A 14,825-nucleotide genomic window follows, 5' to 3' on the forward strand; every position below is an offset into this window, starting at 1 on the left:
TGCTTTGCTGTAAGTTCTTGTAGAAACCAAACACATAAAAATATAAATTTATTAAAATCAGCAGCATCAGTGAAAATACAGGGAGCGAATATTTCTTATCAATGGAGCTTTTCAGTGGAGCAGGTTTTAAGCAGATACCGAAATAGGGAAAGGGCAGAGAAGAGGGAAGAATAAAAGGGACAGGAAACAAGACAGAGAAATGGAATTATGATAAGAATGATGCCTTTGATTTTGTAGAAAGATAGATATGTCAATATGTATAAGAGAACAAGACAGAGCGAGACAGTTAACACTTATGAATTCTCCAAGAGAGCAGATGTCCTGACTGAACATTTATTTCCTTTACCAGGTCACCGTATGTGTATTGGAGTAAACCTGGCTCAGATGGAGACCTTCTTATTCTTCACGTTCCTTATGCAAAGGTTCCAGTTTACTGCTGCAGCAGGGGACCACCCTACCAACCTTGATGGTGTTTATGGAGCTACACTTGCTCCGCACCCTTACCGCATTTGTGCCTATCTTCGAAAATAGGAACAATTTGACTGCTACCTCAGGATGATGGCTTTATAATCTTGACGATTCTGCTTTATTTTGCAGAGAGTGTGGCTCTGGAAAGGCACAGCAGGTCAGGCAGCATCCGAGGAGCAGGACGATTGACGTTTCGGGCATAAGTTCTTCACCAGGAATCCTGATAAAGGGCTCTGGCCTGGAACGTCCATTCTCCTGCTCCTCGGATGCTGCCTGACCTGCTGTGCTTTTCCAGCACCACACTCTCAACTCGGATCTTCAGCATCTGTAGCCCTCACTTTTTCCTTGCTTTTGCAGAGACTATCCCTCATGCACAACTCAATCACTGTAAAAACAATACATTGTTGTCTGTCTTTGAAATTCCAATGTATTTCAAATGAGTTATGGTCACTATATGACTTCCATGTGCTACCATCATATAAATAGTCTGTGTTTCCACACCAGTACTAATTAGTGGAGGTGCCAACTGTAGTGACATTGTTTAGGGGAGATAAATATTGTTGTCTAAGCAGTAAATGGGTCTTCCAAAAAAAAAATTTGAACAGTTTGGATCTTCTGTTTCTTAATTTAGCTCCTAAGTAATAATTTCTGGATTACTGCCTCAAACACATGCAAACTGGCAATGGGCAAAGAAAGTCAAGGAGTTAAATGTGTGGCTCAAAGATTGGTTTGGATGGAATGAGTTTCAATTTGTGGGGCACTGGCACCAGTCCTGGAGTAAAAGGGAACTGTTCTGATGGGATGGAATTTACGTGAACTGTGTTTGGAACAGTGTCTTGACAATGTGAATAGCTTGGGCTGTGATATTTTAATACTAATTAGATGGGGGAGAGTGCTTGGGAGACAAGGAAATACGGGCTTACAAAGCAAGAGGTTGTGTCATCATTGCAGTGCAGCTTTTTGGATAATGATACTCACAGTGGGACAGAAATGGACAAAGTAAAACAGTATTAAACAGGTTCAAAGTGAGGGAAGGTAAAAAAGGGGAAATTAATGGCTCTTTATTTGAATGTGTGTAGTATTCAAAACAAAACTAATGAATTTATGGTATAAATACGGGTTACTAGGTGTGAGCTTGTAAACATTGTTGAGACATGGATACAACAAAATCAAAGCTGGAAACTAAAATGACTTTTCGGAAGGACAGACAGGAAGGGCTAGGTAGTGGTGTAGCTTCGTTAGAACCAAATAGGTACAAGAGCAAGAAAAAATCTTGGATTCAAAGACATCAAATCCAGATAGGTGGAGGGAAGAAACATGCCAACATCGGGGGTAAGTGCAAGAGCCTGTTCCACCGTTTATAGCTGAGCATCGTATTCAGTGCCTGATTCCTACATTTCAGCTCACTTCCCTGGGATAACTTAAGGTTTTATCAGTACATGAAAACAATGTGATATTCAAAGTTTGTGAGAAGATTTCTCACAATGTGATAGCTCAGCTCAGACAATGCATTAATGGTGTGAGGTTAGAGTCTGTCTGTATCTCTTCCTAGAGTCAGACTGGCTTTATTTTCAAAGTAGGGTATTTATAAAGTGTGACATGGACTGACTGCTACAGACTGAACAAAATAGAATAAACCTGCAAATGCAAAATCATCCCACACTTATATGTTTGTGTGTCTGTGTGTGTCTGTCTGTGTGTGTCTGTGTGTGTGTGTCTGTGTGTGTCTGTGTGTGTCTGTGTGTGTGTGTGTGTGTGTGTCTGTGTCCGTGTCCGTGTGTCTGTGTCCGTGTGTCTGTGTCCGTGTGTGTGTGTGTCTGTGTGTATGTCTCTGTGTATGTGTGTCTGTCTGTGTGTGTCTGTCTGTGTGTGTCTGTGTTTGTGTGTCTGTGTTTGTGTGTCTGTGTTTGTGTGTCTGTGTGTGTCTGTCTGTGTGTGTGTGTCTGTGTGTGTGTGTCTGTGTGTGTCTGTGTGTGTGTGTGTGTGTGTGTCTGTGTGTGTGTGTCTGTGTGTGTGTGTGTGTGTGTGTGTCTGTGTGTGTGTGTGTGTGTGTGTGTCTGTGTGTGTGTCTCTGTGTGTGTCTGTGTGTGTGTCTGTGTGTGTGTGTCTGTGTGTGTGTGTCTGTGTGTATGTGTGTGTCTGTGTGTGTCTGTGTGTGGGTGTCTGTGTGTGTCTGTGTGTGGGTGTGTGTGGGTGTGTGTGTGTCGGTGTGTGTGTGTCTGTGTGTGTCTGTGTGTGTCTGTGTCCGTGTGTCTGTGTGTGGGTGTGTGTGTGTCTGTGTGTATGTCTCTGTGTATGTGTGTGTGTGTGTCTGTGTTTGTGTGTCTGTGTCCGTGTGTCTGTGTGTGGGTGTGTGTGTGTATATGTGTGTATATGTGTGTGTCTGTGTGTGTGTGTGTGTGTCTGTGTGTGGGTGTGTGTGTGTATATGTGTGTGTCTGTGTGTGTCTGTGTGTGTCTGTGTGTGTCTGTGTCCGTGTCTGTGTGTGTGTGTCTGTGTGTGTGTGTCTGTGTGTGGGTGTGTGTGTGTCTGTGTTTGTGTGTCTGTGTGTGTGTCTGTGTGTGTCTGTGTGTATGTCTCTGTGTATGTGTGTCTGTGTGTGTCTTGTGTGTGTGTCTGAGTGTGTGTGTCGGGGTGTGTCGGGGTGTGTGTGGGTGTGAGAGAGAGAGAGAGCGAGAGCATGTGTATGAGAGAGGTTCTGTGTGAATGTGTGTGTGTGCTCGTATGAGACTGTGTGTGTATGTGTGCTTGTGTGTATGAGAGAGTGCAGTGGGGTTACTGTAGTGTGACATGAACCCTAGGTCCCGGTTGAGGCCATCCCCTTGGATACCGAACTTGGCTCTCAGCCTCTGCTCAGCCACTCTGCGTTGTTGCGTATCCCGAAGTCTGCCTTGGAGAATGTTCACCTGAAGATCCAAGGTCAATTGTCCCTGACCACTGAAGTGTTACCCCACGGGGAGGGACAACTCACAGGGAGCAACTTGAAAGACATTCTGGGATTTCCATATTAAATTAATCGATCAAAATCTGCCTTGGGTAACTATCTGTATGGAACAAAGAACAATACAGCAGAGGAGCAAGCCCTTCAGCCCTCTGAGCCTGTGTCAATAAATTTCCCCCATACTAAAACTGTCTGGGGTTTGCGCATTCTCCCTGTGCCTGCGTGGTACAGGTACTCCGGTCTTCTCCTACAGTCCAAACGACGTGCAGGGATGGTGGATTGCCAAACTAAATTGTTCACAGTGTTAAGGGGTGTACAGGCTAAGTGGATTAGTCATGGGAAATTGTGGGGATTGGATGGGATTCTTTCCCGATAGTGCAAGCTCGATGGGCTGAATGGCCTCTGTCTGCACTGTAGAGATTGTATGACTGCTGGCCACTTTGCACAGACTGCTTCACTGTGGTGCTGTCTGCAGGCCACTCTTTCAGACTCACTTAGAAATGAAGATAAAACTAGACTGTGAGAAAGAAAGAGGAATGAAAATACTTCAGTTAGAAAATAGAGGGAACAAAAGTGAAATGGAGTTAAGAAAACGTGGAATGCACAGGGAGGAAAAAGGTCATAAACAAACAGAAAAGCAGAGGGAATTTAAAGCAAATACTTGACCTCCAAAGAGACAAAAAGGCTGAGAGAACATGAGTTCATCAAAGAAAACCTTAGAAGAAAGAAGGAAAAAGGCAGTTTTAGCTTGGATGATGATTCTGATCCGAGTGAGGGAACTGATTTAATTTAGCATGCATCCTCAGTGCCTACATTTAATCATAATGGAGTCAAAATTATTTTATCTCATTTGAGAAGGTCGCTGGACAGAGGCAATGACCAAGCGAAGCAAGAGCTGGATATTAGAGAGGATTTTGACAGGTGCAGTTATGACCATGTACATCAGTGTGTCAGATGAACAAAGTGTAGAGTATAAAGCTGCCAAAGATGTAAATTCAATGTTTATGAACTTGTGTTAATATAAATCAATTATAGTTCCACTGCAGTGGGAGCGGTGAGAGCGAGGGGTGGGGGCTGCTGGGAAGGTAAATTAATCTGATAAAGTTTACCTCATGTATAAATGGAATACATGCTGAGCAGGAACAGAGACAGGATGATTACGTCGGTGAAGTAATATATTTGGGCGATTGCTTTACCTGAAACACTTCTTCAGTAGTGTCTCCCACCCATCCCCCTCCTCTAACCCAAAAATAAGTTTGGTGTGCTAATTCGATAAGGTTACTAGTTTTTCTTTCAATAGTCTCTTTGGGAATTCAGAACAGTGTGAATGGAGGTTCGGGCAGTTGAATGCTCCTCCTCTAGAATGTGGGAGGTAAGGGTGGTGCCTGGTTTGGAGGGAAGGTCTTACAAGGAAAGGCTGAGGGACCTGAGGTTATTTTCGTTAGAGAGAAGGAGGTTGAGAGATGATTTAATTGAGACATATAAGATAATCAGAGGGTTAGATAGGGTGGGCAGTGAGAGCCCTTTTCCTCGGATGGTGATGGCTAGCATGAGGGGACATAGCTTTAAATTGAGGGATGATAGATATAGGGCAGATATCAGGGGTAGTTTCTTTACTCAGAGAGTAGTTGGGTGTGGAATGGCCTGTCTGCAACAGTAGTAGACTCGCCAACTTTACAGGCAGTTAAATGGTCATTGGATAGCCATATGGATGAGAATGGAATCGTGTAGGTTAGGTAGGGTTCAGATTGGTTTCACAACCCATCAATTTAAAGCTATATCCCCTCGTGCTAGCCATCATCATCCGAAGAAAAAGGCTCTCACTGTCCATTCTATCCAACCCTCTGATTATCTTATATGATTATCAAATAAATCACCTCTCAACCTTCTTCTCTCCAATGAAAACAACCTCAAGTCTCTCAGCCTTTCCTCACAATTCGGCGCAACATCGAGGGCTGAAGGGCCTGTATTGCGCTGTAATGTTCCTTGTTCTATGTTTTATGTACTAGTGTCCCCACTGACGTCACCTGTAGGAAATGCTCCTCGGAAATTGTGTTAGGGAATTGGAGCTGGATAAACTTTGAATCATTCAGGAGGCTGAGGGGGTAATTGAGAGGAGTTATAGGGAGGTAGTTACACCTCAGGAACAGAAAGAAGCTAGATGGGTTACAGTCAGGGGATGGAAAGGGAACAGACAGGCAGTGCAGGATCCCCTGTGGTCGTTGCCCTCAATAACAAGTATACCATTCTGGATACTGTTGGGGGGGGGGGGGGGGGGGACTTGCCGGGGTAAGCCATGGGGTACAGGGCTCTGGCACAGAGTCTGTCCCTGTTGCTCAGAAGGGAAGAGGGGAGATGAGCAGAGCATTAATCACTGGGGACTCCATAGTTAGGGGGACAGACAGGAGGTTCTGTGGGAACAAGAGAGACTCATGGTTGGTGTGTTGCCTCCCAGGTGCCAGGGTTCGTGATGTCTCTGATCGTGTTTTCGGGATCCTTGTAGGGGGAAGGGGAGCAGTCCCAAGTCATGGCCCACATAGGCACCAATGACATAGTTAGGAAGAGAGATGGAGATCCAAGGCAGAAATTCAGGGAGCTAGGATGGAAGCTGAGAGCTAGGATGAACAGAGTTGTTGTCTCTGGTTTGTTGCCTGTGCCACGTGATAGTGAGGTGAGGAATAGGGAGAGAGAGGAGTTGAACACGTGGCTACAGGGGCGGTGCAGGTGGGAGGGTTTTGGATTCTTGGATAATTGGGGCTCTTTCTGGGGAAGGTGGGTCCTCTACAAGCAGGATGGTCTTCATCTGAATCAGAGGGTACCAATATCCTGGAGGGGATATTTGCTAATGCTCTTCGGGGGGGGGGGGGGGGGTTTAAAACTAATTCAGCAGAGAGATGGGAACCAAAATTGTAGATCCAGTGTACAGGAAGTTGAGAGCAGTGAGGTTATGAGTGTACTGGCAAGCAGGAAGGTGGTTTGAAATCTGTCTACTTCAATACTAGGAGCATCCGGAATAAGGTGGATGAACTTTAGAACGTAACTTTAGAACAAGGGAATGAATGGTAGGATCCTGAGAAGCACTGAGGATCAGAGGTGCGTTGGTGGGCATGCCCACTGGATCCTTAAGGGAGCAGGATAGGCAGATAAAGCATTAAAAAGGTATATGGGATACTTGGCTGTATTAGTTGAGGCGCAGATCTTAAGAGTAGAGAGGTGATGCTGAAACTGCATAAACAGTTCCTGAGGCTAGATCTAAAAAAAATGGGCAACACAATGGTTCAGTGGTTAGTACTGCTGCCTCACAGCACCAGGGACCTGGGTTCGATTCCTGCCTCGGGCAACTGTCTGTGTGGAGTTTGCAAGTTCTCCCCATGTCTGTGTGGGTTAGATATTCTTCATAGGGTCAGTGTGGACTTGTTGGACTGAAGGGCCTGTTTCCACACTGTAAGGATTCTATGAAAAAAAAGTTGCATGGGTTGGGACCTGGGACTACAATGTTGTGACCATTTCAGACACATGGATAGAGCTGGGACAGGAACGGTTGTTGCAGGTTCTGGGGTTTAGATGTTTCAGTAAGAACAGGGAAGATGGTAAAAGAGGGAGAGGAGTGGCACTGTTAGTCAAGGACAGTATTATGGTGACAGAAAGGATGTTTGATGAGAACTCGTCTACTGAGGTAGTTTGGGCTGAGGTTAGAAACAGGAAAGGAGAGGTCACCCTGTTGGGGTTTTCTATAGGCCTCTGAATAGTTCCAGAGATGTAGAGGAAAGGGTAGCAAAGATGATCCTGGATAGGAGTGAAGGTAACATGGTAGTTGTTATGAGAGCTTTAACTTTCCAAATATTGACAGGAAAAGCTGTAGTTCGAGTACTTTAGATGGGTCGTTTTGTTGTCCAATGTGTGCAGGAGGGTTTCCTGACAGTATGTAGACAGGCCAACAAGGGGCGAGGCCACATTAGATTTAGTACTGGGTAATGAACCAAGCCAGGTGTTAGATTTGGAGGGAGGTGAGCACTTTGATGATAGTGACAACAATTCAGTTATGTTTACTTTAGTGATGAAATAGGGATAGGGATACACCGCAGGACATGAGGTATTGCTGGGGGAAAGGCAATTATGATGTGATTGGGTAAGATTTAGGATGCATAGGATGGGGAAGGAAATAGCAGGGGATGGGCACAATTGAAATGTGGAGCTTGTTTAAGGAACAGCTGCTACGGGGCCTTGATGAGTATGTACCTGTCAGGCAGGGAGGAAGTGGTCAAGTGAGGGAGCCGTGGTTTACTAAAGATTTGAATCTCTTGTCAAGAGGAAGAAGGCACCTCATGTGAGACATGACGCCTCAATTAGGGTGTTTGAGAGTTACAAATTAGCCAGGAAGGACTGAAAAAAAAGCTAAGAAGAGGACATGAGAAGTCTTTGACAGGTAAGATCAAGGGGAACCCTAAAGCTTTCTATAAGTATGTCAGGAATAAATGAATGACTAGAGTAAGATTAGGGACAGTCAAGGACTGTAGTGGGAAGTTGTGCTTAGAGTCAGAGGAGATAGGGGAAGTGCTAAATAAATATTTTTCGTCAGTATTCACACTGGAAAAAAGACAATGATGTCGAGGAGAATACTGAGATACAGGCGACTCGACTAGATGGGATCGAGGCTCACAAGGAGGAGGTGTTAGCAATTCTGGAAAGTGTCAAAATAGATAAGTCCCCTGGGCCGGATGGGATTTATTATAGGATTCTCTGGGAAGCCAGGGAGGAGATTGTAGAGCCTTTAACTTTGATCTTTATGTCATTGTTGTCTACAAGATTAGTGCCAGATGACTGGAGGATAGCAAATATTGTCCCCTTGTTCAAGAAGGGGAGTAGAGACAACTCTGGGAATTACAGATCAGTGAGTCTTAAATTGGTTATGGATAAAGTGTTGGAAAGGATTATAAGAGATAGAATTTATAATCATCTCAAAAGGAACAATTTGATTAGGGATAATCAACACGGTTTTGTGAAGGGTAGGCTGTGCCTCACAAATCTTATTGAATTCTTTGAGAAGTTGACCAAACAGGTAGATGAGGGTAAAGTGGTTGATATGGTATATATGGATTTCAGTAAGGTGTTTGATAAGGTTCCCCATGGTAGGCTACTGCACAAAATACGAAGGCATGGCATTGAGGGTGATTTAGTGGTTTGGATCAGAAATTGGCGAGCTGAAAGAAGACAGAGGGTGGTGGTTGATGGGAAATATTCATCCTGGAGTTTGGTTACTAGTGGTGTACGGCAAGGATCTGTTTTGGGGCCACTGCTGTTTGTCATTTTTATAAATGACCTGGTTGAGTGTGTGGAAGGATGGGTTAGTAAATTTGTGGATGACACTACGGTCGATGAAATTGTGGATAGTGTTGAAGGATGTTATAGGTTACAGAGGAATATAGATAAGCTGCAAGCTGGGCTGAGAGGTGGCAAATGGAGTTTAATGTGGAAAAGTGTGATGTCATTCACTTTGGAAAGTGTAACAGGAATGCAGAGTACTGGGCGAATGGTAAGATTCTTGGTAGTGTCGATGAGCGGAGAGATCTCGGTGTCCCTGAAAGTTGCCACCCAGATTGGTAGGGTTGTTAAGATGGATGATGATGGGATAGTGTAGGGGGATGGATTTGGATTAGTTCACAGGTTGGCACAACATTGAGGGCCAAACAGCATGTTCTGCACTGTATTGTTAATGTTCTATGTTCTTAAAAGGCGAATGGTGAGTGAGCTATTATTGGGAGAGGGATTGAGTGTCAGAGTCATGTGGTCATGCTGCAGCTGTACAAAACTCTGGTGCAGCCACATTTGGAGTATTGTGTACAGTTCTGGTCTCCGCATTGTAAGAAGGATGTGGAAGCTTTGGAAAGGGTTCAGAGGAGATTTACTACAATGTTGTCTGGTATGGAGAGAAGGTCTTACGAGGAAGGGCTGAGGGACTTGAGCTGTTTTCGTTAGAGAGAAGGTTTAGAGGTGACTTAATAGAGACATACAAGATGATCAGAGGGTTAGATAGAGTGGACAGTGAGAGCCGTTTTCCTTGGATAATGATGGCTAGCACGAGGGGGCATAGCTTTAAATTGGGTGATAGATACAGGACAGATGTCAGATGTAGTTTCTTTACTCAGAGAGTAGTAGGGACGTGGGATGCCCTGCCTACAACAGTAGTAGGTCAGGCAGCATCCAGGGAACAGGAGAATCGACGTTTCGGGCATAAGCCCTTCTTCAGGAATGAGGAAAGTGTGTCCAGCAGGCTAAGATAAAAGGTAGGGAGGAGGGACTTGGGGGAGGGGCATTGGAAATGTGATAGGTGGAAAGAGGTCAAGGTGAGGGTGATAGGTCAGACTGGGGTGGGGGCGGAGAGGTCGGGAAGAAGATTGCAGGTTAGGAAGGCGGTGCTGAGTTCGATGGATTTGACTGAGACAAGGTGGGGGGAGGGGAAATGAGGAAACTGGTGAAATCCGAGTTCATTCCTTGTGGTTGGAGGGTTCCTAGGCGGAAGATGAGGCGCTCTTCCTCCAACCGTCGTGTTGTTGTGATCTCGCGATGGAGGAGTCCAAAGACCTGCATATCCTTGGTGGAGTGGGAGGGGGAATTGAAATGTTGAGCCACAGGGTGGTTGGGTTGGTTGGTCCGGGTGTCCCAGAGGTGTTCTCCGCAAGTAGGCGGCCTGTCTCCCCAATATAGAGGAGGCCACATCGGGTGCAGAGCATGCAATAGATGATGTGTGTGGAGGAGCAGGTGAATTTGTGGCGGATATGGAAGTTTCCTTTGGGGCCTTGGAGGGAGGTGAGGGGGGAGGTGTGGGCGCAAGTCTTGCACCTCCTGCGGTTGCAGGGGAAGGTGCCAGGAGTGGAGGTTGGGTTGGTGGGGGGTGTGGATCTGACGAGGGAGTCACGGAGGGAGTGGTCTTTACGGAATGCTGATAGGGGAGGGGAGGGAAATATATCCTTGGTGGTGGGTCCGTTTGGAGATGGCGGAAATGACGGCGGATGATACGCTGTACATGGAGATTGGTGGGGTGGTAGGTGAGGACCAGTGGGGTTCTGTCCTGGTGGCGGTTGGAGGGGCGGGGCTCAAGGGCGGAGGAGCGGGAAGTGGAGGAGATGCGGTGGAGGGCATCGTCGCCCACGTCGGGGGGGAAATTGCGGTCCTTGAAGAAGGAGGCCATCTGGGTTGTACGTTTTTGGAACTGGTCTTCCTGGGAGCAGATGCGGCGGAGACGAAGGATTTGGGAGAATGGGATGGCGTTTTTACAGGGGGCAGAGTGGGAGGAGGTGTAGTCCAGGTAGCTGTGGGAGTCGGTCGGTTTGTAGTAGATGTCCGTGTTGATTCGGCCGCCTGAGATAGAAATAGAAAGGTCGGGGAAGGGGAGGGAGGAATCTGAGACTGTCCAGGTGAATTTGAGGTCGGGGTGGAAGGTGTTAGTAAAGTGGATGAACTGTTCAACCTCCTCGTGGGAGCATGAGGCAGCGCCGATACAGTCATCAATGTAGCGGAGGAAAAGGTGGGGGGTGGGGCCAGTGTAGTTGCGGAAGATGGACTGTTCCACATATCCTACGAAGAGGCAGGCATAGCTCCCCCCACCTTGTCTCAGTCAAATCCATCGAACTCAGCACCGCCTTCCTAACCTGCAATCTTCTTCCTGACCTCTCCGCCCCCACCCTAGTCTGACCTATCACCCTCACCTTGACCTCTTTCCACCTATCGCATTTCCGACGCCCCTTCCCCAAGTCCCTCCTCCCTACCTTTTATCTTAGCCTGCTGGACACACGTTCCTCATTCCTGAAGAAGGGCTTATGCCCGAAACGTCGATTCTCCTGTTTCCTGGATGCTGCCTGACCTGCTGCGCTTTTCCAGCAACACATTTTCAGCTCTGATCTCCAGCATCTGCAGACCTCACTTTCTCCTACAACAGTAGTAGACTTGTCAAATTTAGAGGCATTTAAATGGTTATTGAATAAATGTATGGATGAAAATTGAGTGGCATGGTGCCTTACAGCGTCAGGGACCCAGGTTCAATTCCCGCCTCGGGCAACTGTCTGTGTGGAGTTTGCACATTTTCCTCATGTTTGCGTGGGTTTCCTCTGGGTGCTCCGGTTTCCTACCACAATCCAAAGATGTGGTGAATTGGCCATGCTAAATTGCCCATAGTGTTAGGTGCATTAGTCAGAAGGAAATGAGTCTGGGTGGGTTGCCCTTCGGAGGGTCGGTGTGGACTTGTTGGGCTGAAGGGCCTGTTTCCACACTGTTGGGAATCTAATCTAAAATGGAATAGGTCAGATTGGCTTCACAGGTCTGCGCAACATTGAGGGCCAAAGGGCCTGTACTGTGCTGTAATGTTCTATGTTCTATGTTGTCGTTGTCATTGTCCATTTTGGGAGTAGTGACAATTATAGGACAGAAAAGGAGGTTCTGCTCAAAGATTTTGAGCAGTTAGAAGCTAAATTAAAAAGTGCCACATCCAAGATGATAATCTAAGGAATACTAACTGTGATTCAAGGAATTAAACGTGAAACATAAAGATTGTGTGGGAGGAACGGATTTCAGTTCACTGGCACTGGCACTGAGGGTGACGAGAGATGTTCCAGTCAGACAGGCTTCGCTTGAAATGTGCTGGCACCAGGTCCTACTGAGTTGAATAGATGGGCTGTATAGAGTGTTTAAAAGATGGAGTGGGAAGGATTTGGAGGAGATGTTATACAGATTATCTGAGGAAGAATGTTCTGAGTGTGGAGGGAGTGTAAAAAAGATTTCTGAGTCTGATTCCTGGGATATCAGAAATGACATATGAAGAGAGACTGGATTGGTTAGGACTATATTCACTGGATTTTGAAAGAATGAGTGGGGAGGATCTGATAGATCCCTATAACATTCTAACAAGGTTAGACAACGGAAACGAAGGAAGGAAATTCCTGATGACCAACAAATCCAGACTCAGGGTATGGGGTGGGCCATTTCAGACTGAGATGAGGAGAAATTTCTTTGGCCAGGGAGAGTTGAGTCTGGTAACTTTGTTGCCATAGGAAGTACTCGAGACAAAACATTGAATGTTTTCCAAAAAGAGTTAGATATAGTTTTTACAGTCAAGAAGATCAAATGGGTGAATGCAGGTACAGAATGGGTGAATACTGTATTGCAGTGGATGATCAGTCATCATCATACGAAATGATAGAGGAGGCTTGAAGAACCAACTTGTCTATTCTGCTCCAATTTATTCACAGAAGTGGACTCCTATCCTTTGCTGAGATTGGAAGACTGGGCAAGGGCAGCAGATACATGGGAAGACCATCCCCTGCACGTTTCCCGCCAAGCCAATCACTATCTTGACTTAGAAATATATTGTTGTTCCCTCAGTGTCCCTTGGAATTCTCTTTCTGAGGGCATTGTGGGTCAACCTACACCAATGGCTCCAGGAGGCAGCTCACTAACACCTTCTCAAGGGCAACTAGGGATGGGCAATAAATGCTGGGCCCAGCCAGTGATACCCATGTCCCATGAGGAAATGTGAAAAAGAGAACAAGGGAAATCAGTACAGTTTCAAACTCATGCCACATATTCAACAATAATAAACATTCAGGAATCCTACTTCAGGTACAGCAGGTAATCACAAAAGTATAAGAGTATTAAAGTGAGAAATAACAAACAGATGAAGAAATCATATCTATGGAATTCCCTGGCCAGTGAAATAGTCAACGCTATTTCAGTAAATGTTTTTAAAGTTGAGATAGTGTTTTTGAACAGTAAAGGAGTTAAGGGTTATGGTGAAAGGGCGGGTAAGTGGAGCTGAGTCCAGGAAGAGATCAGCCATGATCTTATTGAATACCGGGGCAGGCTCGATGGGCCGGATGGCCTACTCCTGCTCCTGGTTCTTATGCTCTTATAAATACTGAGAGTCAGGTGACAGGGAATGGCCAAAATGAGAACTCTCTAGTCATCTGCATAGAGCATAAGGAATTAGTTAAATGAGCTGCAGGGACAAATTCAAATAGGAGATTATGATATCGTAGCTATTACTGAAATATGACTACAGGATGGTTGGGCTTGAGAAGTAAATTTACTATGTTACAAGGTTTACAGGATGACCAGGAAGAATGGCAGGGGAAGTGGAACAGCCTGACTGAATAGAAACAAGATTATTCCCTTGGTGAGGAAGAGGAAGAGCATTCAGTGAAGATCAGGTGCATTGAGCTGAGCAACAGTACAGGATTTAAGACTGGAATCAGCATTGTGTATAGACCTCCTGTAGCAGCTGTGGAGCACGAGATTCTACAAATGAAGCAATTAGGCAAGTGTGTAGCAAAGCCAGAGTTGTATAAATGGGGGTTTTAACTTTAACATAGATTGGGAAAGCCAGACAAGCACCTATCAGAAAGATAGTGAATTCCTCCCATTGGCAATGGGAAGGCCTACACATTGTTACAGGATACAAAATGAAGTGGGCAAAGACACATCCCTGGCTGATGCACTCAATCCTTTCCATGCTCGGTTTGAGCAGAATGCCAGTGACCTGGTGGCACCTCCCCTAACAGCCCCAGTTGGTCACCATTTGCAGATGTCAGATCCTGGGAGTCAATCCAAGGAAATTGACGGTGACCCCAGGCCGTGCACTCAGATCCTGTGCCGACCAGCTGGCAGAGATATTCACTGACATCTTCAATCTCTCTCTGCTCCAAGCTGAAGTCCCCCACCTGCTTCAGGAAGACCACCATCATCCCAGTACCTGAGAAAGCACATGCAACCAGCCAAATGACTACCTCCCAGAGACTCTGACCTCTATGATCATGAATGCTTCAAGAGACTGGTCATGGCCCACATCAACTGCAGCCTCCCAGCCTGCTTCAATCCCCTGCAGTTTGCCTACTGATGTAACAGATTCACAGCGGAAGCCATTTCCCTAACCATACACTCATCCTTGGAGTATCTGGATAATAAGGACACTACGTCAGACTCCTGCCCATTGACTACAGCGCTGCCTTCAACATCATATCCCCTTTTGACTAATCTCAAAACTCTGACCTGGGTCTCTGATCCGCCCTCTGTAACTGGATCCTCAGCTTCCTGACCCACTGACTACAATCAGTGAAGATATACAACAGCACCTCCTCCACGATAATGGTCAATGCTGGAGCCTCCCACCGATGCATCCTCAGCCCCCTCCTGTATTCCCTGTAGACCCATGAGTGTGTTTCCAAATTTCGAATGAATGCCATTGACAAGTTTGCTGATGACACCACGTAGTAGGATGGATATCTACCAACGACAAGTCAAAATATAGATGGGAGATAGAGAGCTTGGTGATGTGGTGCAATGATAACAACCTCTCTCTCTCTCTCTCTCTCTCTCTCAATAACGGCAAAACTAAAGAGCTGATCATTGACCTCAGGAAGAAAGAAGG

At 45.9% G+C, this 14,825-nt stretch overlaps 1 protein-coding gene across 1 annotated transcript in view; it reads left to right on the forward strand.

Annotated features, from left to right (window-relative positions):
* Positions 1-617, forward strand: part of LOC148142209 (cytochrome P450 2J1-like) — a 192,196-nt gene extending 191,579 nt beyond the window's left edge. Inside the window, exon 7 of the mRNA XM_087976985.1 lies at positions 350-617. Coding sequence (XP_087833111.1) covers positions 350-531 — 182 coding nt within the window. The 3' untranslated portion in view covers positions 532-617. The remainder of the gene's footprint in view (positions 1-349) is intronic.
* Positions 618-14,825: the final 14,208 nt, after the last annotated feature.

Source organism: Chiloscyllium plagiosum, unplaced genomic scaffold (assembly GCF_037043375.1).
Source record: "Chiloscyllium plagiosum isolate Xiang-an unplaced genomic scaffold, Cpla_swu_hap1 HiC_scaffold_30, whole genome shotgun sequence".
NCBI classification, from domain to species: Eukaryota; Metazoa; Chordata; class Chondrichthyes; order Orectolobiformes; family Hemiscylliidae; genus Chiloscyllium; species Chiloscyllium plagiosum.